The following is a 25,871-nucleotide window of genomic DNA, read 5'->3' as shown; positions in this document are numbered from 1 at the left end:
TGTAAATGAGTTTTTTGAAAAAGCGAGGTGACTCTGTAGCAGTTCTGTTCCCTCGTTCCGTGGCAGTTCAGTAGGATGGCAGCTTGAGCCCAGTCGAAAAGCAAAACCTTTGTGTAAGGTGGCTGTTGAGGGCAGAAGGGGTATGAATGCCTTGGAGCTGAAGGGATGTGGGTGGCATTGACAGACTGTAGTGCTCAACCTATGGGCTTTGCATAGGATGTGCTCTTTGCCTGTTAAATGTTTCTCGTCACTGTGCTGAGCAGTCTGCACCACCATGGGCTCTTTCAGACTTGCCGGTGGCAGGAATGGTCTTGCAGGCACAATCCACTGATACCAAGCCTTCAGTGTAAGTAGATAGGCAAAGCAGGGGCAAAAAGCACTTGGACAAGTGGAAAAAGTTGCTTTGAGATGCGTTCCAGGCCTCTGATCTTCCTGCCATTTCTTCAGGGCACATCTTGTAACTGCTCAGCTAGAGAACATGGCTTTTTTTCCATGCGTGCACACACCCCCAGTATTTTATGCTGATGATAATGTTACTGGTGAACTTTCTGCACTAAATTCCTGGGCAGTTTGTGTGTTTCCAGCAGCAATGCGGAACCTGGGCAGAGGCGCAGGCGCTCAGGGGCTGCTGCTGCTTTCTGGCTCTCCCAAGTGGGTAAAGGTGTCACGGCTTCAGGCGGGTGGCCCTGGCAGGCCATTAATCTGCTTTTACTGGCTGAGCACCTTGCAAAATTTTCATTTTTTTTTCAAGCTCTGTTGTCGCTTTCCCTAAAACAGGTGTGGGTTAGTTACGTACCGACCGTTTACCGTAGGAGCGTTGCGGGAGGGAGCTGAAGGAGGGCAGCTTTAATTTCAGCCGTCTGAAGCCCCTTGGGTCGGGTCAGCTGCGTGAGGGAAACGGCGGTGGGGGCGCGGGTGGGAGCCGGCGCCGGCCCCGGGAGGAGGCGCTGCCCGGGGCTCGGCCCCCGGGAGCCACGGCGATGGCGGCCGGGCGGGAGCGGGCCGCCCGCCTGCTGCGGCGGCTGCAGCGGGCGGCGTGAGTGCGGGGGGGCCGCCGCGGCCGAGGGGAGCGGGGCGGAGCGGGGCCGCCGCGGCCGAGGGCAGCCACTGCGCCCACGCGTATTCCTCCGTCAGTGGGCCCCCCCTCCCCGCCGGCCTGCCGCTGCGCTGGGCCCCGGGGCCGGGCCGGGCCCGCTCGGCTGGCAGGCCTCTCTGGGTGGGGGGGGAGCACGGTACACTCGTAGGCAAGGACAGATTCGTTCTTCTGCTCTAGTTTTTCCTTTTAACAGTGCCTTTCTTAATTTTTTTTTTTTTTTTTTTTTTTTTTTTTTTTTTTGTCTAACCTTTTAACTAGATGTCGGTGCCCGAGCCATGGCCACACTTATTCCCAAGGTAAGACTTCATTTGCGCCTCCCGAATAATTCTGTAGGAGACCGTGGCCCTATAGAGCCACACGTATCGGTGCAACCCGGGCAGAGGGTGCTGGTAACAGGTAGGAATGAGATCAGTTTAAAGGATGAAGTAAGCAGTCTGTTATTTTGCAACTGTACAATGTCAGTGGTTATTGTTGGAGAGACTCACTGTTGCCGCGTAAGCCACAACTAATGCATCCTGTCCCTCCTTCCCCTTGCTGTCAGGCAAATTGATCAGAAATTTGCTGTGCCTGCTGCTACTGCTGTCATCACCTGAGACATCTCAGCTAAAGTTTTGAGAGGAAAAATATGCATCCGTTACATTGGAAAAGAAACGGGAAGCAATATGAATAAAAAAGGAGCTAGTCACAAAGATCTGCCTTGGCTTGGGGAATGTAATCTCCGTAGGCTTTTTTTATACAGTCAGTCCCAAGAAGGCAGCTCGCTTAGCCCAGGGTTTTGGGGTAAGAGCAGGTGAGCCACACCAAGTGACCAAGTTACCCTGGGAGGAATTTGTGTTTGCATTGACTGTAGGGAGTCTATGGGAATAACTATGTGTGCTGATCAGTCTCTAGATGTTCTTAGTCTTTTAATGCACCCCACGTGTTCAGTGTTGAATACTCTAAAGGTACCTAGAAGTTACAATAGATCCATTTTGTATAAAAATTTGTATTTTTGGCCATACTTTAAGTAATGTGTAGTTCTGAGTGGCCTGGTTTCATGTGCTCTACTTAAGACACTTTTAAAAGAATTACTATTACCATTTTACATACGGAGGAGCTAATCTATGTTCAGATACTTGTTTTGTCCAAGATGGTCATACAATAAGACGACAGTGCAGCTGAGAAATAGAATCTCATTCTTCTGCCTGTCTGCTTGATGAACTACTCGGTCAACTCAAACTAAGCCCTTGTTAAGTAGAAGTCTTAACTAAGAACCCTCTCTGTAAATTTCAGGCAGCAATTGAGTCTACAATGTAGCAAGATGGTATCAATTCAGTAAGTCTGTAAATTGTGGGCACTGATTTAACAGTGACTAGCAGAAAAAAATCGTTTGTTGTGTTTCCTGAACAGTGTTAGAGGAAATAATGCAGTTTTTGAACTCAGTAAAATTCTTCCTGAAAGTTAAGTTTGGCTCAATCATATAACAGCAGGGCACCTATTATACTAGCAGAAAGCAAGAGAGTAAATGGCTTAGACATGTTCTTAGCCTGTCAAATTAATGACCCAGAGTACAGCAGACAAACTCCAGGAGAGGTCAAACATGTACAGCCTGGCAAGAGATGGCAATGAAAGAGCTGATAGCAGCTGGCCTGGGCTTGAATAGAAAGTGCATAAAGGATTTTAATACATCTATCTGTTACTGTTGTGGGTCAGTGCTTCGGTACACCCCAGAGTGTCTGTAAGACTCATTATCATGGCTTCACTCATTGGATCTGAATCCAAATTGCATATTTTCAATTAATATGGCAGACAGAAGGCATGACTTCAGCAGGAAGAGCAGAATGCCTCATCTGATCTTTTCTTGGAGAAGAATGGATTGTTTCAGTTGATGCAGTTTGCTTCGCTTTGTGGCAAAATCAGGATATGCAAGAAATGGAGAGTTCTGTGGAAATTCATGCCAGAATGACATGGCGGAGAGAGGATGTGACTGAAATACTATCTTTATAAATATTTTCTACTAAAGAAAGCTGATAGTGACACACCAATTCTTATTAAACCTGTGTTTATTATTAGCAACGCATGCAGTTTCTTAATTTTCAAGCAAGCAATTCAGTTTCACCTACAAGTTCAGGACAAGGCAGTAGTAAAAAGAAGTGTAAACACCTGTCAGTATTACATGTACAAAAGATGTCCTCTAGCTGGGTGCATATGGCCAAAGTCTCATGGATTTGTTTTAAAAGTTGTTCTGAAAGTTATCGTGTAGCCCCAACATGTTTCTGACACCTCTCAACTTGGATGTAGCAGCCTGTATGCTCTGCAGATACCGGGTTCTACATAGTTATTATGTACTGTTCTGGTCTTTGCAGGCTGCAAACAAATTCTCATGCAGACTTCCTGCTAACTTACTCAGTTTTTATAGGAAGGATTTCATTCTTGGAAGGGAGGAAAAAACACCCTTGCTTTACTGAATTGTATGAATCAAATTAAGTAATTGGATCATTTAATCTCTCAAACAACAAGGGATGAAATGGGTAACTGTTAGCCAGACAGGCCAAGATGACCCGGGCAAATGTATTAGTGATTTTGAAAAGCAAAGGAATCTGTCAACTTTAGTATTGAGATACAGATTGAAGTCACGTTTTGTTCCCTAATTCTGCTGTTTCATTTCCATTCCAGTCCCTGAACAGCCTACCCTGGGAAATACAGACTATGCATTTGAGGTAGATTTAATAACAAAATATGTTTGATTTAAAAGTAGTATTTTGTATACTTCCAAATACGGCATTTAACAAATATTTACATTAATAAATATTTATATTTCACTTTGACTGCTTGGGACTAGATGTCATTTCTCCTGTTTTCCAGGAAAAAATATGTTCTTTTTTTGTTTGTTTGTTTGTTTTGGTTTTGTTTTGTTTTGTTTTTTTTGTAGATGGCCGTTTCAAACATCCGATATGGAGAAGGAGTTACTAAAGAGATTGGCATGGTAAGCGTCCATAGTGTAAGTCCATCACTGGTGAAATGTTATTTTCTAAAGAGCTGCTGGTGCTGTCAGTCCATTTTATAAGGGAAAACTTATGTATCTTTGAATCTCCACTGCTTTGTAGCATGTGTAGTCACATATACTGGTGTAAAAAGGTCAGAAAATATGTTGGGTAAAGAACAGAAGCATGGTATATCAGTGTTGTTGTGGTATATGTGAGTACATGAAATGCAACTCAGTGGATAATGAGATCATTGGTGATTTGCCAGGATTACACACCAATACTTTTCTCTGACAAGGAATTTAATTTAAAAAGTTTTGAATCCTGGTGACTCACAAGTATTTTTTCAAGATCATTTTCACCTCTTCCAGTGCTTATTAAAATGAATTGGAGACTTTCCATTAAGTTGGGTGGATATTCGTTCAGCTCTGAGTTTGCTCTGTGAATGTGTAGAATTTTTGTTTTGACAGTGTGAGGTGATTCACCTGAGTACATTGTTCCAGTTTCCCTTTATCATTGTTTTTTTTTCATTTATCTTTTTTCTCTCTCTTCTTGGCATTTATAGCATTAACAGTTCTCTTTTTTATTTGCAAATTTGTAAAGTAAATTAATAGTCAGATAGTAAATGAAATTAGACAGAACTTCTCTCTTTAAACAGCGTTAGGATTATTTAGAATTGCATGTTTTGTGTAGCTGTTGTGACAAGTAATTTAGCAAAGGTTAGGATGTAGTATTATTTTTCTTTTTTGCCACCTTACTTTGATTTTTTTCATCAATAAATTAATATTCAGAACTAGATTTTCAAGATTTTAATGCCATGCTTTGGTAGGCAGTTAGGGGAGACCTAACCTGTGGAAAAGCCTTTTTGTGTCACAGAAATTGTGTAGGAAAAAAATATTTTGAAAAGATATTTCACATTTTACTTCAGTCTTGGGCAGCTCCACATGGTTTTCACTTGCTTAGCTTCTTTATCATTAGTTTTCTTCTATCATAAGACTTCAGCTGTGTAAGTTTGGCAGCTTTATGCTGTTTTCTGCATCCTTTATATATGTGGTTAATCTCTTTAGTGGATACTGTTTCAAAAATTTTACAATAACCAAATATTTTTAGGTTGGCTGTTTTATTATTATTATTAAATGGTTCCATTGATTTAGATAAGTATTTAAATGTGTATGATTTTATACCAGTTGTTTGGGTTTTAATGTCATTGTTATTATAGGACCTGCAGAATCTTGGTGCCAGAAGAGTTTGCTTGATGACAGATAAAAACCTCTCCCAACTCCCTCCTGTAAATGCAGTATTGAATTCCTTGGCAAAATATGGTATAAACTTTCAGATGTATGATAACGTCCGGGTAGAGCCAACAGACCACAGGTACTACTTCTGACATTGCACTTCTCAAAGTAGCGCCTAGGCTTTTACAGCATGCCATACGGCTGTTTGAACAGCTCCTTGTGACCTGTATGCTGGTTCTAATAGCTAGTTTCTCTATGTGCTGTTTTTCTCCTGACTGACCGGAAAGCTCTTCTTGTTTTCCCAGTTTCCTAGATGCCATTAAGTTTGCTAAAAAGGGAGAGTTTGACGCCTATGTTGCTGTTGGAGGTGGGTCTGTAATAGACACCTGTAAAGCTGCCAACCTGTACGCATCCAGCCCTACGTCAGATTTCTTGGATTATGTCAATGCTCCTATTGGGAAAGGGAAGCCTGTCACCGTGCCCCTCAAGCCACTTATTGCAGGTAAATCAGGAAGGGGTGGGTGGAGAGTGAGGCTGTGGGAAGGCGAGTCATTCTACACTCTGTATGATACTTCTACTGAAGTCAGTTTGACTGTTTCAGCTTCCCTTGGGCTTACTTCTCGTCTAGTTGTATACAGCAGCAATTTTGCTATTTACTTTGGTGGAAGTAAAATTACAGGTTTTGTCATTAGTTTGTCTTGTTTAGCTGAGTTTGATTCCTTTTCCTGAGAAAATAGATCAAAGTAACAGTTTCTCTTTGACCTGTTGGCTTCAGATCAGGGACGCCTCTGAGATTTCCTGGGTTCTGTATTTCTGGTGGTGTTACTATATTGATTTTATTTATTTATTTTGCAATATTATGTATTACTTATTATTTGTTGTTATCTCCATTCTTCCTTTTAAGTTCCTACAACAGCTGGAACTGGAAGTGAAACCACTGGTGTTGCCATTTTTGACTTCAAAGAACTAAAAGTAAAAACCGGTGAGGTGGTGGGTTTTTCTTTCATCTCCTATTCAAGACAATTGCTTTTCCAATGTCTTCATTATTTTCCTGCCTTGAACAAAAGGGATACTCCACGTAATTTCAGGTGTCATTTTGTTCGATTCAACTGCCACAGGCAAATTTGAAGACCTTAAAGTTTTCCTCCTTGAATTAAATTTATTGCATATTAACATAGTGAAATACCTATGTAAGACAGTGGATTATAGTTTGAAGACAAAACAGGAAACTAAAATCTTTCAAGTCCTTAAATGGCAGAAAATGTTAATTGCAAAGGAAATTTCTACTTATATTCGGGGTCAACCAACTGTTCCTTATTTCCTCTGTAATTTTTTTTTCTGCTTTTAAGACTTCTGTTTCTTTGTTGTGTAATTGCAACCAAATGTTCCTTTTCCTGACTTTTGAAACCTCAGGCCTGAGATGCTGTGCAAGTGAGGGGCACTGTCTTCCTTTGGCCCTTTCATCCCTGGCAAATGAAGATTAAGGCTAAAATGTCATCTTAAGATTCATAACTGGTTTTGAGGGTTTACTTCTAAATGTGTGGATTTTATATGCCACACAGTCTACAGTACTTGGGACCCAAATGGGTGTGCCAAGGACTTCTGAACACAGCTCAATTTTCTAGTCTATATGTAGTCAGTCAGTCTGTTTGTGTCTGTCTGTCTGTGTCTTTTTCTCTCAAAGCTACATATGTGCCCCCTTGACCAAAATATGAAGGCCTGGCTATTACAGATGCCGAAGACAACAATTAGCAATAGCAACTGATTATAGACACAAACCAGTTTTGCCTTCTGATTGTTCACAGAAGATACAAATCTAAGAATACTATTGCAGATGCCATTCAGCACAGATGTTTTGAAAGTATAGGCTGCTTAGGGAAGGTTACAAATGGAGAGAGAACATTGTCTGATATAATTAATTTCAGGCAAAAATCTCAAATAATATAACTCTTACAGGGAATTCATCATCAGTAAGACTTATATTTGTAGATACTTCTTACTCTCCCTTCTTTCTGCTTTTATCTTCATAGTTTCAAATCATTCCACTTCATTATTTTTACATTTTGAACATTAAACTTGCCTTGTCCTATTTTTGTTGCAAAAAATCTTTAACTCATTTACCTGACATATATTGCAGGTATTGCTTCAAGAGCCATTAAGCCAACATTAGGCATCATTGATCCTTTACACACGCTGTCTATGCCTGAACGAATAGTAGCCAACAGTGGCTTTGATGTGCTTTGGTGAGTCTTCTGTGTAGGCTGATGAATTTATCACAATTTTGTATTTTTACTATGATGATTGTAGAAAAAATATATTTTAGGAGCAGAAAAGGATGATCTTTTTTTTCTCTCTTTCCTGTTCTTCATAAGGTGGTCTCCATTATACTTTCTTCTTAATTTAACTACCTCCGTCAGAATATATGGAAACAAATTACTCATTTGCAGAAATTTTAATGTTTTTGCAGTGCACTGGAAAAGCCATTTGTTTCTAGGGTGGTTGTTGTCAGGGAAGAGAGTCCAGGTGTTCCTTTTTAAGAGATGATTAGTCACAGTTGCAACAGCATTTATCATGTCTCACAGGCATGGCAGGGAATAGAGAACAAGGATTTTCTAATAAAAAGCTGGGATGTGTCAACAAAAATTGGTGAAGGCTTGTGGACGCTGGCAGGTCTTAGTCCAGTTATGACCATCTTCAGAACCTCTCTCATAATGTGCTTTTCAGTTGGCACAAAATTTTCTTCATCTTAAACCTACAGCCTTTAACTTTTACAGCACAAAATGCTTGGAAGTTTCTGTTCAGAGGGCCAGAGCTTACTTTGACTGGGTGCTGTGTGTATTAACATAGTAGATGTATAATGAAACTGTGTGATCTCTCAAGCTTGGTGAAATATCCTGAACTACAATGTCTGTAATGGAATTAAGGCATTTGTTCATAAATGAAAATGGTTTGTCTGTAATTTTATACATCTAAATGTAACAATGTAGGCAGCACTCCTTTTTTATGTGGTCAGATTCACGAGTATTTGGGGATGGGACTGTTGGCAGTTCCACTTAGCTTAAGGAATTCCAGCCAGTAAGTCAGCTTCGTGGGGGGCCCAACTTAAATGCCTCTATGCAAACGCACGTAGCATGGGGAATAAACAAGAGGAGCTGGAGAAGCGCGCACGTCTGCAGGGCTTCAATCTTACTGGCATCACGGAGACGTCGTGGGATGGCTCTTATGGCTGGAGTGTTGGAATGGAAGGATGCAGGCTCTTTAGGAAGGACAGGCAGGGCAGACAAGGAGGGGCTGTTGCCCTCTATGTCAGTGACCAGCTGGAGTGCCTGGAGCTCTGCCTGGGGATGGATGAGGAGCCAAGCTCTACGGGTCAGGATTAAAGGGAGGGCAGGGACAGGAGACATTATAGTGGGAGTGTGCTACAGGCCACGTGAACAGGAAGACCAAGTGGATGAGGCCCTCTGTAGACAGATAGGAGCAGACTCATATTCACAAGCCCTGGTCCTCATGGGAGACTTCAACCATGAGGACCATTATCTGTTGGAGAGACAACACAGCAGGGTGTAAGTAATCCAAGAGGTTCCTGGGATGCATTGATGATAACTTCCTTCTCCAAGTGATAGAGGAGCCACTGAGGAGAGATGCTGTGCTGGACCTTGTTCTCACCAACAGGGAGAGGCTGGTGGGGAGTGTGAAGCTCAAGGGCAGCAGTGGCTGCACTGATCATGAAATGGTGGACTTCAAGATCCTTAAGGCAGTGAGGAGGGCGTGCAGCAGGCTCACTGTCCTGGCCTTCAGGAGAGTAGACTTAGGCCTCTTTAAGGATCTGATTGGCAGAGTACCACAGGATAAAGCCCTGGAGGGAAGAGGGGCTCTGTTGGAGAGAGTCCAGAGGAGGGCAACAATGATGATCAGAGGGCTGGAGCCACCTCCCTCTTGAGGACAGTCTGAGAGTTGGGGTTGTACAGCCTGGAGAAAAGAAAACTCTGGGAAGACCTTGTAGTAGCCTTCCAGGACTTAAAGGGGTCTTACAGGAAAGATGTGGAGGGATTCTTTATCAGGGAATGTAGTGATAGGACAAGGGGTAATGGTTTTAAACTAAAAGAGGGTAGAGTTAGATTGGATGTAAGACATACTTTAATGTGAGGGTGGTGAGACACTGGCCCAGGGTGCCCAGAGCAGCTGTGGCTGCCCCCTCCCTGGAAGGGTTCAAGGCCAGGCTGGACAGGGCTTTGAGCAACCTGGTCTAGTGGAAGGTGTCCCTGCCCATGGCAGGGGGGTTGGAAATAGATGGTCTTTAAGGTTCCTTCCAACCCAAACCATTCTATGATAAATAACATACTCCTAATCTTTTAAAGGTCAATACTTCTAAAAGAAAGGTAGCTTACAGTGTTTCCAGTGCTAAAGCCTCTTAGGGTTTCCTGACCTACAGAAAGGAAATGCACTCGCTGCAGGTGTACAGAGCTCTTCAGTGAAGAGCATTACAGACCAAGATGCGAGTTCATCCAACCTAACTTTAAGTATGGTGTGAGCTGATAGATTTTGACTGTTTGGATTGCCTTCTCTGTGTTTACTGGAAAGTGCTGTGGAGGTGCCTGCCCAGTGCTCTCCTAATTGTCTGTGAGGTTGTATTTCTATTTTTGGCAACTGTTAAAAACCCAGAAGTAAATAAGTAGAACTACCCAGAAGTAAATAAGAAGAACTTGCATTCAAAGCACAGCAGGGCAGTAAAATGGAGCTCTCCCACTTAAATAATTTGTGTTTTAATCTTTCTTTTAGCCATGCTCTAGAATCGTACACTGCTCTTCCTTACAACATGCGAAGTCCCTGCCCTTCAAATCCAATCAACCGACCAGCTTACCAAGGTAGCAACCCCATCAGTGATGTCTGGGCTCTTCATGCTCTGCGCATTGTGGCTAAATATTTGAAAAGGTAATATATTTAACAGCTACCTCCCTTGCAGTATGCTCAGTCTTCACTGCCCAAAAAGGGATGCTTAGAAGAACTTACATTTTAGGCTAAAATAAGGCAAACTACTGCATTAAACCTTAATTTTCTACCCTGGATTTTTCTTAAATCAGTAAGTTTTTCAAATAAGATTGGAAGTAAAATTAGGGTTACTAGGATGTCTTGAGGAGGTAGCTTTTTAATGTGTCTGTCAATCTAAAAGTCCTCAGTTAAAGTATTTCAAGCTGCTCAGTTAATATGGGAGCAGCATTCATGTATTTTTTCAACCCTCTTTCTGTGACAGTATAAGGTGAATACGTAACAAACTAAATGAAATACTGGTGTAATTTCTGTGACCTTCAGTGTAAATTAATTTACTTATACATCCATCAAGAAAGGTAACCACATGCACTTATGAATGTGCAAAATTATACATTTGCTGAAATGTAGTTCATACTTAAATTTAGATTAAGTTTTGACTTAACTGTGAGTTCATTTGAACCCTAGCAATAAAGTTTTAGCCTGTATGTAGCTTTTGTATACCATGTGCCCTCCTATTAAAGATCAATATGGGATCTTTTGTAGAAGACTTTTTACAGTACCTAGCTAGTCAAAGTAGTTGTATATTGTTCCTGTGGGATCTGTTTGTTAGACTTTTTCTCCATGTTGTCAAACTGCACAAGCAGTCTGATGCATAGGAAGGCAAGGAACCCTGTCCTCTTCCCGTGCAGATGGTGGGCTCCAGACCACCACCTACTGAGATGGTGAGAAAGCTGGAGTCATCTTGGATCTGTACATAGGATAGCCAAAGCTCCTAATCAGAACTGTTTAAGCTGCCACTGAAGTGAATATGGCTAAATTCACTCTGTTTACCCAGTTTTTGGGAAAGTGAAGGGAAACTTGCCCATCACTGGAGCGGTTTGATCTACTTATGATTCAGAAGCAGGATTGTTCTCTGACTGAACTGTGACTTTGTCCTATTTCCAGCATTTTAACTTGGCTTATCTTAGAGGTTTTTGTATAGCTGTCTGTAAGGAAGCCCTCTCCCTTCTCCATCCTAAATTACCAATCTGTTTGTGAATTCACTGGTACCGTTGTCTCCATGGTGCACAGAGCCATCAGAAACCCTGAAGACCGTGAAGCAAGAGCCAGCATGCACCTAGCAAGTGCTTTTGCTGGTATTGGCTTTGGCAATGCTGGTGTTCATCTCTGGTGAGTACATAAAAATGTTAACCCCATCCAAGGTCAGCTTCTAGGTAGTGTTTGTTTCAGATTGTCAAAGACACTGCTGCCTTTGTTGTTGAAGACATTGTAGCCTGGTCTGTGATGCAGGGGGAGCTGTGTGTTGTGAGAAGTTGGTGGGCTCTTGGCATTTATGTGTATAAGGATTGTGTATTCTGGCTTGTGATACTCAAATCCAGTCATGCAAAAATTAAAAAACATGGCCTTCTTTACCTTCCTTGACAGTAAAAAAACATGGTTAGGGAAAAAAAAAAAAAAAGACAAAAACCCAAAAAACAACAGTGACATTTAAAATGTTGGATTTCATGACAGCAGTTGAGCAGTGAGACAGCAATGAGGTAATCTTGTGCCATTCCTCAACTGATGCAATTGTCTGTAAGTTTGTCTGTGGGGTAGGCATTCAGCAAGCTGAAATAAGCTGTAATTCATTGTGCAAGGCAATGTAGTTTCATATGGATGAAAATCTCAGAGAAGCAAAGCCTAGACCTGAAATGTGTGGAAATTATTAGCTGTCATTCTCTTCAGAGACCTTTCTTCCATTCCTTTTTCTTAAGTAAATTCATTCTTCAATTCTACTTTAATGCTTATTTTTTTCTCAGGCAGTGTGATCAGGTAGGGATGCAGGTTATGCTACTTTTAGCATACCTGTATTACTTTAGTAACTGATCATCTTTCAGTCCAGTCAGTGGAGTAATACAACTTCACACTTGCGAAGTAAGGAGGTACTGGTTTTCACAGCTAGGTCCCCAAGGTGAGAGAGGTCTGTACCTAATTTCCATACCATATCTGTACCTAAATACCTTTTGAGTATCTGTACCTAAGAGACTTGCATACAGAAGACTGACCGCACAAGGGACTGAACACAAATTTTCCAAATACCAGGAGAGCTGCCCTAACCACTTTCTCTCTACTCTCTGTTCCAGCCATGGAATGTCTTACCCTATTTCTGGTTTGGTGAAAACTTATAAACCAAAGGATTATAATGTGGATCACTCTTTAGTGGTAAAACTTGGTTTATCTTTGTTTTCATATTACACATTTCAATTCTCTGTTATCTCACATTAATGAGCATTAAAGCACATCAAAGTTGAAAGTACATGTACTGTTGATGTGAATTTTTTTTTTTTATTATTTTTTTTTCCCCACCAGCCACATGGCCTTTCTGTGGTGCTGACATCCCCAGCAGTGTTTGCATTCACGGCACAGATTCGTCCTGAGCGGCACTTGGAAGCTGCAGAGATACTAGGTAGGAATCTCTGTGGATACAACTTACTCATACAAATGGAATTCTTTCCAAAATGTCTTTTGGGGAAGGAAAAAAAAAAAAAAGATGCATGCAAGCAGTTGTAGTTGGTTGTTGCAGGGGTTTTAAGTTTAAAAAACAAGATCCTGGAGTCTGAGTTACACATAATGCAAACTGGGTAGAATAATGCTAAATTTTTATATTGGATGATGTAGTTAGAGAAGCAAGCAGGAGAAATCTGCTTCTTGGCTAGAAAACTGGACAGCTGATCTGTTACAGATTAGGAGAGAGTAGCTGTAATTGGCATCTCTCTTGGTGCTTTATGGAGAGTAGTTACTTTAGATACCATGAAACAAGTACTCAGCTGCATCTGTTAGCTAAAAGAAAGCATTTTGCCTAACAGATTCCTTGCTGTGGCAATGAATTAGGAGAGGCTGATGTTCTGAATCACACCTGCTCTTTTTTGGTGACACACAACTATGGGTTTCTGGTTTTCTAATGTATGCCTAAGCTTGTTTGTAGATGTTGGAATTTCTCAGTGGCTGATGTCAAGGGAAAGCATGGAGTAGCTATTCTGAGGACACATCTGTGATGGCTGAGAAGTGGGGTGGTGAACAAAGTGGCCTTTTCTGCTTCTTTGCAGAATAAAAGTAAATGCTGACAGCTCATTTAAATGTTACCTTTCCATACAGTGCTTTGTCATCTGTGCAACCCATCACCAGAAGGTGTCCTCGACTCTCTGTTGTAGCTAAACTGCTCTTACTACCCATGCTCACTAATGAGCAATCACAGTCACATGTGCAGCAGTGTTGAGAGCAGAGAGAGAAAGTGGTTAGGGCAACTCTCCTGGTATTTGGAAAATTTGTGTTCAGTCCTTGTATGGTCAGCCTTCTGCATGCAAGTCACAGCAATCCAGTTGTGTGTATGACTTCCTTTTATAAGTAATCTGAAAGCAGTGTGGATTTCAAGAAAGAGTGGGACTTTCATACAGACAATTAAAACATCACAGTATTTTAAAGAGGATATAAAACAACATGGCCAGAAAAACTACATTGGGGGGAAATTCCATTTATTTTATAAATGCTGGCTATGAGGTTGTTCAGCCTTTCAGTGAAGTATGAAGTCCTGCTTATGGTCAAAACCAGAACACAAACCTAGTTGGAATCATATACTAAGCTACAAAATGGCTGTGCTCCTACAGCAATAACACACAACTCAAAGTAGACTAAGAAAATGTTTCTGGATAATTGACCAGAGAATTTGAACTCTGGCTCCTTATTTTTAAAACAAGTGATTGAAAAGCAGTTCCTTCAGGTTTTGTGGTGTGAACTGCTGCCATAAATTCTGTCTCTAAAAGCTCTGTTAACTTTCTCAATAGAAATTTAAACTAGGTTATTGTTTACCTTGCTGTAAAGGAACTCTGCTGAAAACATGTCACGTGGAATTGAATTTATTACTTCCCACTTGGGGTGTTCACTTCTGATTCCAGTCCAGAGTCCAACTGACTACAGTAGCTGATTCAAATCTGTCATGTTTCCAAATGCAGTGACTATGAAGGTATTTCATGACATGAAGCAGATTACTAAATAGTTGTGTTGTGTGTATGTACAGCTGTGAATTTGGGTACATCCAGAAAAAGCTTAATACCTCCCTGGGTGGATTCTTAAACAGTTGAAATAGGTGTGCGTGTGGCCAGAAATTTTCTAAGTGCAGTCAAAGACTGATGTATCCTTTAGGTTGAGCAAAAAGAAAGTTCTAGAACTGTAGCAATATTTTTAAACTGCCCTTCATATTTACTGTCCTTTTTTTCCCCTCCTCCCTTTCACTTTACAATCTGAAAGTACTGGATTTATGTCTTAGTTAATTCTCTACAGCAAAACCCAGGACACTCAGGACACAAAACTCAGACTGCATGGCATAATCCCAATACATAAGGCTTTGTACAAGACTCTCTCATACCTTACTTACCAATTTCTCACAAACATTATCTACTGCAGTAGTGCCAGCCTTATTACCTGAGCTCCTCAAGTGAGCTGCTTGGTCTCCTGTTTACTTAACCCCCTTTGAATGTTACACTGTACTGCATAAGGATCACAGAAAATATTTTTCCTGTAGCTATGTTGTGCTCTTACTCATCTCTCAGTATGGCACTGGGACCTAACATAGTTCTGGTATAACATCATTGAGGTTACACTGAGAACAAATTTAGCTCAGCTTACTTTGAAAAGAAATCATACGGAGGAACCTGTGTCTTCTACCTGGACGTGTTTTTATTTTTACTTTTAAATAAGTCCTGAACATTCATTCATTGAAGAAGGGGAGGCAAGCTGTTCTGTAAGAAATACTGGTAATCTTTCACTTTTATACCGATGCTTTCATTACTGTTCAGTAGATGTTTCAAAGATACCAGTTCCTTCTCTTCAGTTCTACGTTATCCTACGCAAGTCAGCACATATTCAAATATCATTAAGTTTAGGATTTACTTAACCCCCTGAACACTGCCCTGCCATCTCCTTTCTCAGCCTGCATGCCCTAGTCCTCTCTTTGAATGTGTAATTGAACAGAATAGTCAGTGGTTTCCATGTCCTCTAGATGTCAGCAAACTCAAGGCCTTAAAATAAAGTTAGCGTTTGGCACACTGTCCATAAAAATAAATACCATTGACGTTCATGAGTTAGCATCTTTCCTCCCAGCAGTTAGTCAGACTCAAAAGTGCTTTTCCCTGTAAGCACAGAGGGAGAGGAAGTTAACCTCACGCGGCAGTTAGTCTTTCTGGCAGCAGTTACCTGCTTCTCCTGATCTTGTTTTATTTCACCTTTTCAAAACTATTCCAACTGTAAAATGAAGACTGATTCCTCTTTTTACTTCGTCTTGCTTTTAGGGCAGTGACTGTTATGTATGGATATGTATTCATCTGATATTATGATTAAATTAAGTCCAGAACAGGCTTCCTCCGCGCTCTCCACCCTACAGTCAAGGCATTATGTCTTATTTTAGGAGCTGACATCCGCACTGCCAGAATCAAAGATGCGGGGTTTATTTTGGCAGACACACTGCGGAAATTCCTATTTGATCTGAATGTTGATGATGGCTTAGCTGCAATTGGTTATTCTAAAGCAGACATCCCTGCATTAGTCAAAGGCACTCTGCCTCAGGTAAGACAGAAAGCAAAACAGTTTTTCATGTCAAATAAAATAGAACAGATTTTTGAAAAAACAGAAGTGTTTCTTTTCAAGCAAATGTTATTTCTAGTTCTACATGAAAACAATTGAAATGGAGAAAATTATGGATAGTCAACTCTATTTTGCTTCTCTGCACTTTTTAGCTGTATCTTTTCAGTGAGATGGAATGCGTGCTACAATCTGTTCTTCTCATGGGTTCAGAAAGAATGGCTTGGTGTTTGTTTTGTTTTGGGGTTTTTCTAATTAAACATCACATTTTTAAAAAAGAGGATTTTTTTCATAGACCTTTGATCTTTGTAGGTGATACTGCATTTTCATAACTATCTCTGTTAGTATGCAGGATGACTCATAAAGCCTTAATACCAAGTGCTCTCTGGTAAAAATGATCAAGCTCACTTTGCATTAAACTTTTCCATATTGAGAAGTTGCACTTTTCTTCCCAGATGGCTTTTTTGTTCCATTGACCCCCATCAGAATTTGAAATAAGGTCCCCTGGGATGATACAGATTAAACTTGTAATACCCTTTATTGTTTCAGTGCTCACAAAGACACTGCAAAAACCAACGTACCACTCCAAAAGCAAAATCCAGTGTCTTCCTTGTAAAAAGACAGTTTGATTCATATGCTGTGGGCTGTTCTGTCTACTTAGGATTTATTTCCACCAAGTAGCAGGGGAAATAAACACCATGGACAAAATGAAAATTTTGTAGGCTGAAAGGTTATTTGCTTTTTACAGCAGTACCTTGTACCATGTCTAGTTCTTCTCATTCATAAATCTCAGAACAACTTATAACAGAGGGTAAATATTAATATTTCTATTTTATACCTGAGAAAATGATGCAAGGTTGCGACTATTTAGGATCACACACAACAGAGGAGTGGCAAAGCCAGGAAGAAAACTAATGTATCTGAGTACTCATCAAATAGGTTAGGCATGTAAATTGTCGTGGGGCGTTTTGGAGATTTGTTTTGAGAAATATGTTCCTTTAAAAGAATTGAGTTTGGGTCATCACAAGCACAGCATCTCACTGAAGGCATGTTTTGTATAGCTGGGGGAAGGGGAAGGTTCTTCACCAAAAGATGTTGGAGGGATTTTTTGTTTGTTTGTTAGCTTAGCTCAAATTGACTTTTAATTCATTTACTGTCATCTCACAGCATTGATGATTAATTGTACTGTGTAAAATGAGATGACCTAATAGTTTCTCAGACCTCATTTTTGTATGTGAGATGCAACGTGATGAAAACGTATTGGTGTTCCTTAATAGTTCATTATTACCCACAGAGGTAGTCCATACAGTTTAATCTTTGATATATTTTTTTCTTTTCAACTTGCAGTAGGTTTTCTTTGGAATACAGCACTGACCTGTTCACTTCTGCAAGGCAGGCAGTGTGGTGCAGTAGTGATAGCACCAATAAGTGTGTGGGGTGTATTCCACACCCTGAGGTGCAGGCTGCAGGAAAACAAAACTAATCTAACTGCCAGGATTTGGGGTGGGAACTCAGCTGGGACAAACATTTACGCTTGAAGTTAAAACAGAATTTTATTTTCCTTCCCAAATGAGTCTATTGAGATTGATCCTATTTGCAGACAGCAGTGAATCTTGCAAAGAAGCTGCTGTCCTGAGGTCTAAGGTAGCTGGCCCTGTGATGGTGTTTGAGGGGAGATGGGGAGGACTGAAAGGAAGAGCTGGCAGAAGGGGTGTTCTCTAGTCCACCCACCCCCTGCAGACATCCCAGGGGCAGCTGCAGCGGGGCTGAACCACTGATGAGCCCGGAGCTGCTAATTTTTGGCACTAGACCAAAATGCACTGAATCAGACTGAGGGAATTGGGGCCTTGCTGTCTGGGCACCAGCAAATATCAGCAGGCTTGTGCAGAGGGAGTTCTGGTGCCTCTGTGTCGAGGCATTACAGGAGGAGCATCCCTTGCAGCCTTCTAATATAGCTGGGAAATGCTACAGTCTGTCAGAGTGATTGTGGCCTCTCACCCTGAGTGACTTGACAGATAGCTCCGTCCATCTCCGTGCACAAGGCTGCAAAACTGTAATTTTGCCCAGAGCGTCCTCATAGAAGCCTGATGAATTTTCTGAGTACTGGAGCACTGAGTTGTTACATTTTTCATATTGTGAGTCTGAAAGAAACAACATACTTCTGCCCTACTGCTGTTTGAATTTTCCATTTGGTTTCAAAACAGCATAGAAGAATCTGAGCCTTTTCTTTGGCTGGATCTGTGCACATAGCAGCGCTGGTCAGGGATGGGGAAAGATTTGATTGCTATTGGTGCACCAGCAAAGCTTCTCGTGTAGGTAAAGTTATGCACACAAAGCTGCACTTTTCCGACTCATCACCAGCCACACTAACGATGCTGATCGTGATGATGAGCTGTGAATATCTCCCAGCTGACTTCCTCACCATGCTGGGCCAATATTTCACATGTTAAGTTGTGTGGCCTCTCTGGCTGTGTAACCACATCCAGCCTGTCCACAAATTGCAGCCCCGCGGGTTGAGAGGGAAGCGGAGCGGCTGTGGCTTTGGGAGGGTGTCAGAGCTGAGCCTCCCCAGGGCAGGGGGCTGGGGGAGCCCCTTCCCCAACACCCTACGGGGTGCGTGAGGCAAGGCCCCCCTAGCATCCACTGTCTCACATGTGAAAAAGGGGAGGGGGAAGTCTAGAGGTTTTACTGGGACAGCCTGTTCCTTGAGGCAGATGTTGAAACAGATTGTAGCAGCAGCAGCTCAATATTGCCAACATACACTGCATTCCTCTAAAGGTAATGTGTTCCTCGTGTAGGCCTGGCCTCTGTCTTTGCAGATGTTTGTAACTCTCCCCAGTCTTTCAATAAATGTTAAAATCGTTGATTGTTGAAAGCATAAAAGTACTAATCATAACCAGTATGAGTACATTAATGTTAGGCCCTTTCAGCTGAGTGTTTCTACAGTAACCAAATAGCTACACTAATACAGCTCCTCATCCTCAGTAGCCTGGGGCTTTTCTGCATTGCCATCCCTGCCTTTGTGGTTATTTTGTCAAGCAGAGCAGTGAAGCAGATACCTGAGTTTCATTTCAGTCAGTGGTACTTCAGCACCCAAAAGTTCTGTTGAATCACCATCCAAATGAAGACCAACCACAGCTATTCCGTATTCTGATTCCAAGGCATCGGGCTATTTATTAAGCAGTTTCACTACATTCCCTTGCTGTGCATCCCTTTTTGGAGTATGAGTTGAAAGCACTGTGTACTTTCCCCATCTACAGCCATTCCTGGGCTTTGAAAAGTGTTGTATTTTGAGAATCTTGGTCCCTAAAAATTGAGCTCCTAGTTGCAGTACTGGCAAATTAATTTTAAAATGGACTGTATTCCCAAGATAATATTCTCTAGCATACTGACATCTGTTGGCTGACAAGTGTTTGAAGTACTTGACTTTGCAACTGAACTGCATTCTAATCTTGCTTCTGTGTATTTAATTATAGGCAATTTTAACTAATATATTCTTGAAAGTACTGTACAGTTGATGATGCTTCAACCTTAATTACTTGATTACTTACTTGCAAAACCTTATTACTCTCTGTGAAGGACATTAGTACAAAGGGACATAGTTCAGCTACTGTTTGATTAATTTTATTGGCAACCTTCTGTAATCCAGTTTTTCTTTAATCTTGCAGGAGAGAGTGACTAAACTATCGCCACGTCCCCAGACAGAAGAAGACTTATCTGCCCTCTTTGAGGCTTCCATGAAACTTTATTAGCTTAAACATTTTGTTCTGAAAAGTGTGCTCTGTTCTAACACAAAGGTAATTTCTTATAGATATGGGGTTGAATTTGTTTAGAGAATGGAAGAACTTGGGTTCCTTTGACTTCTGTTCCATTGTACACTGCCAAAAGGTCAAGTAATTCATCTTTAACTAAATAGTGCTTTGAAGTGAAGGCTTGACTGTGGGTTTTTTTTTCTTGCTTAGTAGTCAGTAGTATTAAGTTGCATAAAAGTTGGAGCAGATTTCTCACTTTACTGAATACCTTCTTGCACTTTAGATGTGGTCAAAGGTGGAAAAAATGTTTTAAGGAATATTCCAAACCATTTTGCAAATTATGGTTTTTATTTAAATTGTCTGTGATTTTGTTTTTAAAAGTCGTGCTGTTTAAGAAATAATTGAGGTAATTTTTAAATAGGAAAGATGAGTTGCCCCCCAGAAAATGTCAGCTTACTGTATTCTGTTTCACTTTATCATCTTTTTACCATCTGGCTTTGCTAAGAAGGCTATTGAACTCGGGTACTTTTTTGTTGTTTGGTTAAGGAAAAACCTACACACTTCATACATGTTTGGAAAAGGCTTCCTGAAAGTTTGCTTTGGGTTAAAATTCTGACATGTGTTGTCAGATATTTTTCTTTCCTTTTAAGATCTATATGAAGCATTCATAGGAGGAGCAACACCAGAGTTAAAGCACAGTGACACAGTCAACAGGAACCACATAACAGCAAGACATCATTCATCATGGTCATTTTGTCTCTCTGGAGGCAACAGCTCCCTTTTCCTGCTGCATTCTGTGGAAAGAAGCTCTCAGCTGTATCTTGCTTCTCTGTGAAGCAGATGCTTCTGCTGAGCTCCTGCAGGTGCTGTCACTCGGAGTGCAGCCACCAGCTTAAGGAAGTGGCAGTGTGCTGTGGTTCAATATTAAAAAGTGGTGGTGTAGCATAGGCTGCACAGGGCCCCACTGGGAGCACTGGTTAAATGTGGGAATGAGTGTGCATGTTCAGAGCAGTTAACCAGCTGGTTGACTGTCAACTGAGAAAGGGAAGTGGGAAAGGGAGAAGTGAAACTAAAATTTTAATACTATTTTTCTTTTTTTTTTCTTTTTTTTTTTTTAAAGTGCACATGGTTGTGTGTACAGTTTGTTTAAATCAGATTCTGCTTCATGTTGGACCCTTTCCGCATCTGATTCATGCAGCTACCACAGCACAAGGCAAATGTGAGAACCACCCCATAACCACTGGTGTGCTTATTTCTTTCTGCTAGGGAGGGAGCACTTCTTAGTCACCCTGCTCACGTAGAAGGCTCTATGCTTACACCTTTGCATTCTTGTGTTTGTCTGATAAAGCTAGTGCTGTCCTAGAGTCTGAGGATAGATGCGCACCGGATATTGACATTGGATCTGGTTTAATGCTATTAAAATAGGTGAATGGATACTGGTTGAAGACTGGAGATTTTGCTTTTAGCCACAGAACAGGTTTAGTGGCCACATGGAGTGCACTGCCAGTATGTCTCACATTCTGCTGGGGGACACGTTTGAGTTCCATGTCCTTCTGAATCTTGTCTTCTGCTGAAAGTGCCCACAAGAACCTGTGTCACGAAGGCTGATGTAATAGCAAGGGTCAAGGGATTCACTTTATTGTATTGTGCAGAGCTGCCACGTTTGAAAAAACCCTTTTTGTCAAACCTTTTTGTATATGATCTTTTGACCTGTTTCAACTTTCTACTCCTGTCTTTTTTCAGGCTGTGGTAGCAGGACAGAGTCCTGAAGAGAGAATTTTTTTTTTCCAGGAGCCTAATTCATGGCAGCCACACTGTGTTTGGGGAGAATATACTTTCTGGGGAAGTGAACAGCATGTGAACAGATGATACTGAAATACAAATAATATTGTACTTGCTATAAACACAAGCTTGTTTGAAAGTGTTTGAGAGCAGTGTTTAACTCTGTCATATTAACTTCAGTTCTGTAAAGTAACTATGAATGAAAACCATTCAGAGAAAGTAGGCTTTCACTAGCTTCACCAGACCATGATGATTCCTCCTGCAAAGTCGTTTTCCTGGTGAGCTTGGCACTGTGCAGACAAAACCATTGTATCGTGTGTGACAACTGAGAGCAATGGTAGAGGCATTCCAGAAATAAAAGCATCCAAACTGCTGCACAATACTTCTGTGAACATTTAAGACAATTTCCACACATGTCACTCTGCATAATCAGTACATAGTTATAAGTATTACTACATATTTAATGGCAACACTATCAATCCTTGTATGTCGTACTTGTTAGCAGTAGGGCTTGACTGAGTCCCTCCTCTTCCTTGTGGAGTCACAGACCTACTTTCCGCCTTAAACAGCTGTAACTATATAAAAGGATTTGTCAGTCTTTATATAAAAAGAAGAAAAAATGCCCAGTTTTTCTAGACTGTGCTTTTTGAACAGGTTTTAAGTAAGCATAAATGGCATTATTCAGTCACGACAGAAGAATGGTTTGAAGAGGTTTTAGGGACTCCTACTAGAGTAAGAGTTACCACGTTCGTGATTCTTGATGTGGATGCTGACCTGCTACTTCCCTCCCCTAGTCCTGTATTCTCTGAGTTCTGCACAGGCAAAGACAAACCGAACCCTGGCCCATCTGGTTACTCACTCAGTCCAGCTACAGTGATAAGATTAGCTCTGGGGAGCAAGTATGAACAAGTGCACATGTAGTAGCTGGTGAAAATAGTTTACCAGCAGGTATAGTTTTACCAGGAGTACAAAATGGAGAGCCTACTCCCCTCACCAAGTAGTGGGAGCTCACAGGGTTGCTGCTTGGCATCAATAGAAACAAGGGCAGTTGGTACAAGTTTGTCTGGCCCCTCTTTTCCCTTGCCTCTTCCCATTCCCATGCTGATTTTTCTAGAAGTTAAAGCAAAAAGAGAATGAAGTGAAAAATACGTAACCAACATGCCTAAATCTGCAAAAACTCTCACTGACATCCTATATGAATAAACTTGGACGAAACCACAGGTTAGGTTAGTGTGTATGCTCATTCCTTGTTGCACCGTCTTCACTTTAAGGCAATGTGCTAAGGCTGTCATCTTCTGTCTTGTGGTTGGCTTTCCATCCCCTTGAGACCTGAAACGTGGATGAGAAAGAGTGATGGTCAAGGGTCACAGCCAAGCTATGTCTAGGCACTTTCCATAACCCCCAAGTGAATCTCCTTCAGCATCGCGGTGCGCCGGGGCATGTGCAGCGTGCTGAGAGTTCAACAGCTCCAGCCTAAGAAATCGTCACTGCATTAAGTGTCTGCGCAGAAGGGGCAAGGGCAGCCTGAGGTGATGCAGGAGGACGCCGAAAGGTATGGTCTCCATTTTCCCCCGAGACCATCCCTGTGTGCTTCCTAAACAAAAATGAACTTTATTTAAATTCGAACACCTGCTAGTGAATACAGAAAGTGAGGTGACTGTTTTTCTGCTATCTCCAGAGCTGTAGCTCACCCAGCAGTACACAGACTGCTCGTCTGCCGCAGTGTCAGCCTTGGGCAGTGAGAAGAGGGTCTTCCACGCCTACCCACCCCTGCTAATCCTGCCTCAAAACCTGGTTCCATTTTTGACCCATCACCAGGCCACCTGCAGAAGAAGAGGTTCCTCTTTGAGCAACGGTGTGGCGGGACTGTCAGTGACTGAATTTGCAGGTCTCAGCTCTTTGCATATGTGCTTTTTTCTACAGGCAGTTACCTTTGTTCTTACCTGCAATGTATACATGAAAAATCATGCGGGCTCTGTTTGTTACAAAATGTTTAGTGCGTATTTTTCGTGTGTAGTTGTCCACAAGAATAAGCAGAAGCTTCTACTGTTGCTCTGAATTTTTCAGAGAAACCGAGACAAAAAAAAACCAAACCAAAACAACAACCAAAAAAACCAACGGGCTATCATTAGGAAGACTACAGTTTCCCTAGATGCAACATTTCTGAATGCAGTTTTATATTTTGCTAGTTCTAGGCTCCCATTAAATAACCCACTAAAATGCCATTCATTTTCTTTTTTTCCACATTGTACTGAAGCAGCTGCCCCAAGTGAGTCGGTAGAAAATGTTGTACAGCCAAATAATAAGAGGAAGAACCATTTGATACCGTGCAATGGAATGTTAATCAGGGTCTTACGTTAACTACTTTACTGGTTATAGGAGAGGGGGTGATAAAAGTACTTTCAGTCTTTGGTTTCTTTTGAAAAATTACATGTACTTGGTTTTCAGAGAACTCCAACAAATGGCAGCAGATATTTTCTTTATTTCTCTGAACAAGGGAATTAAGGGGGGGAAAAGCTAAGTGAAAGCAGAGGAAATGTGACGTGTATCCTTTGAAGAGCCGTGTTCATTCACGTCCCAGTGTAGAGCCACAGAGCTTGGTTCTGCAGCCATGTACACTGGCAGCACGTACGCCACCAACGCTGACTGAGAGGCAACAGAATGATGGCTGTATACCCACACAGAGCTGCCGTTAAATGTTTAATTTCATCTAATACTACCGTATCATGAAATATAGATATCATAGCACAAACTGGTTTATTGATGTGGAGCTTTTCCTCTGTGTTCCCTGACTTGCTGTGACTTTGACCTACTTCAACAATGCACTTGTGCTTTTCTGTGGGTACACTGTTTGGGTGTGTTTGACCATACAGCCTTAAATTAGCAACTTGACATTGAAATGCTGATTTACACCTGCAGTCAAATGGATAACACATGCTAAAGACTGATTGTCAGCAGCTCCAATACGTTATCGCTTCATTCTGTGGCATTGTCGCTTGCCTTTATGGGATTTAAGGACACCATTGTGTGGCATTGTTGGTATGGCTATGGACACAGCTGTGGGGGGCTGACACTGTGTGTGGACTTTGTCATCTATCTAAAAGCTGACACCACTTTCAAAAATCTCAGTGAAAGTTTGGATGTTTAAGTGTTGCTGTATATTTTAAGACAGCATTGGAAATAAAGAAGCTTTTTTGTGGGTGTAAAGAACAGTTAACATTGAATAACTTGCTCTTCTGACCTTTTCACCTTAAGGAAGATTAATGGTCATTTAGATCAGAACTTCCCCCCCAATCAGGGGTCTGAATGCTTCAGGGATTCAGATGGACAAAGAAAGTCATTTCGCCTCTAGGTCACCAGCACAGACCTATGGTGTCTCTTTAGTGACCATTAGATGATTGCTTATTAGTTTATGTGCAGGAGTTGGTGGTCATAATCCATTTTCCAATGGACAGGTCCCTGCCTCGGGAGAGCTGTCACTATGTGCTTAGCTGAGCAGCGAGAAAAGGGAATTAACATGAACAGAACCTGAATTGTGTTTGCCTTGCACTACTAAAACCTCAGAGCCTCTGTAATGCTTGTTTCAGTGGATCAGTCCTTTGCCAGCATCGTCTTTCCAAGCCAGGAAGGGTTGAAGCTATGTCAGTGCTACGCCGTGAGCGGTGGCACCTCAGTGTTCGCCCCGGAGGGCTGCAGCCTCTGATCCCACTTCTGGAGCACGCAGGTCCCGTTCAGACACACTCGCAGTGGGACGACTTGCATTCCTGGCAGTTGGGACATCCTGGAATAGCACGTCCCACAGCCTCCGTGGAGCCATCTCCCAAGCTTAGCTCCTGGTGTGGTCAAGCTGATGTACTTCATACCGACTGTATTTGTGTCTTATATGGAAGTCCTAAAATTTGGACTACTCAGCTGGTAAAACTGAGCACAAGGCTGGGAGGTAGATTTTGGCAGTAAAATAACCGTTTGTGACTTCTCATGTCAGAAATGATACCATCACCAACTGTAAGGCGCAATTCAGGGACCTGCACAGCAGAGCTGAGCTAAAAACACCGACCCGCAGAACAAAGGCAGCACAGGGTCGGCCGGTGGGTGCTAAAGGTCCGAGCACGCCCTTCACTGGAGACATCTGCATGTGCATAGCAAACAGGGCAACGGTGGAAAAAATGGATGTGTGTGCAGAGATATTCATACAGTTGCTTACAGCTGAGATGTTGAGCCTGAATATATAGCGTGGTTACGTGCTAGAGAGTATAAAAAGGTGAAGAGCTGGGACCTAGGAGTCTACCTCTTTTTGGCTGACCAAGTTGAGAGGATATAGGAACGTCAGACTTCAGGGGAACATCTAAGATGAGAATATGCATTATACAAAACATTGTAAAAACCCGAAGGATGTAGAATCTAAAACTATGTCGTTATTAAAGAGAATGTGCCATGTCTA

The 25,871-nt window shown here is 41.7% G+C and overlaps 1 protein-coding gene across 9 annotated transcripts; it reads left to right on the top strand.

The window, feature by feature from the left end:
* The first annotated feature begins 532 nt into the window (after nucleotides 1–532).
* On the top strand, nucleotides 533–25,871 carry ADHFE1 (alcohol dehydrogenase iron containing 1). Of its 9 annotated transcripts, none has more exons than XR_006164705.1 (15): nucleotides 932–1,036; nucleotides 1,355–1,392; nucleotides 3,752–3,795; nucleotides 4,008–4,061; nucleotides 5,279–5,433; nucleotides 5,600–5,796; nucleotides 6,199–6,276; nucleotides 7,432–7,537; nucleotides 10,074–10,226; nucleotides 11,355–11,453; nucleotides 12,407–12,485; nucleotides 12,633–12,729; nucleotides 15,724–15,881; nucleotides 19,565–22,982; nucleotides 23,109–24,637. XR_006164705.1 is itself a non-coding variant. In XM_042785899.1 (15 exons), exons 1-14 carry the CDS (start codon nucleotides 981–983, stop codon nucleotides 19,646–19,648), a joined length of 1,398 nt encoding a protein of 465 aa, XP_042641833.1. In that variant the 5' UTR covers nucleotides 932–980; the 3' UTR covers nucleotides 19,649–19,693; nucleotides 23,109–25,871. The 9 variants fall into 9 exon arrangements, 8 of the variants coding, with proteins under 8 accessions (XP_032850987.1, XP_042641833.1, XP_042641832.1 ...); XM_042785899.1 differs by having other exon boundaries at nucleotides 19,565–19,693; nucleotides 23,109–25,871; XM_042785898.1 differs by having other exon boundaries at nucleotides 19,565–19,693; nucleotides 21,440–25,871.

The sequence above is a fragment of the Tyto alba genome, unplaced genomic scaffold, assembly GCF_018691265.1.
Source record: "Tyto alba isolate M040663 unplaced genomic scaffold, T.alba_DEE_v4.0 Super-Scaffold_9, whole genome shotgun sequence".
Taxonomy (NCBI): Eukaryota; Metazoa; Chordata; class Aves; order Strigiformes; family Tytonidae; genus Tyto; species Tyto alba.
The sequence above is the reverse complement of the archived record's forward strand: the minus strand, read 5'-3'. Positions and strand labels throughout refer to the sequence as shown.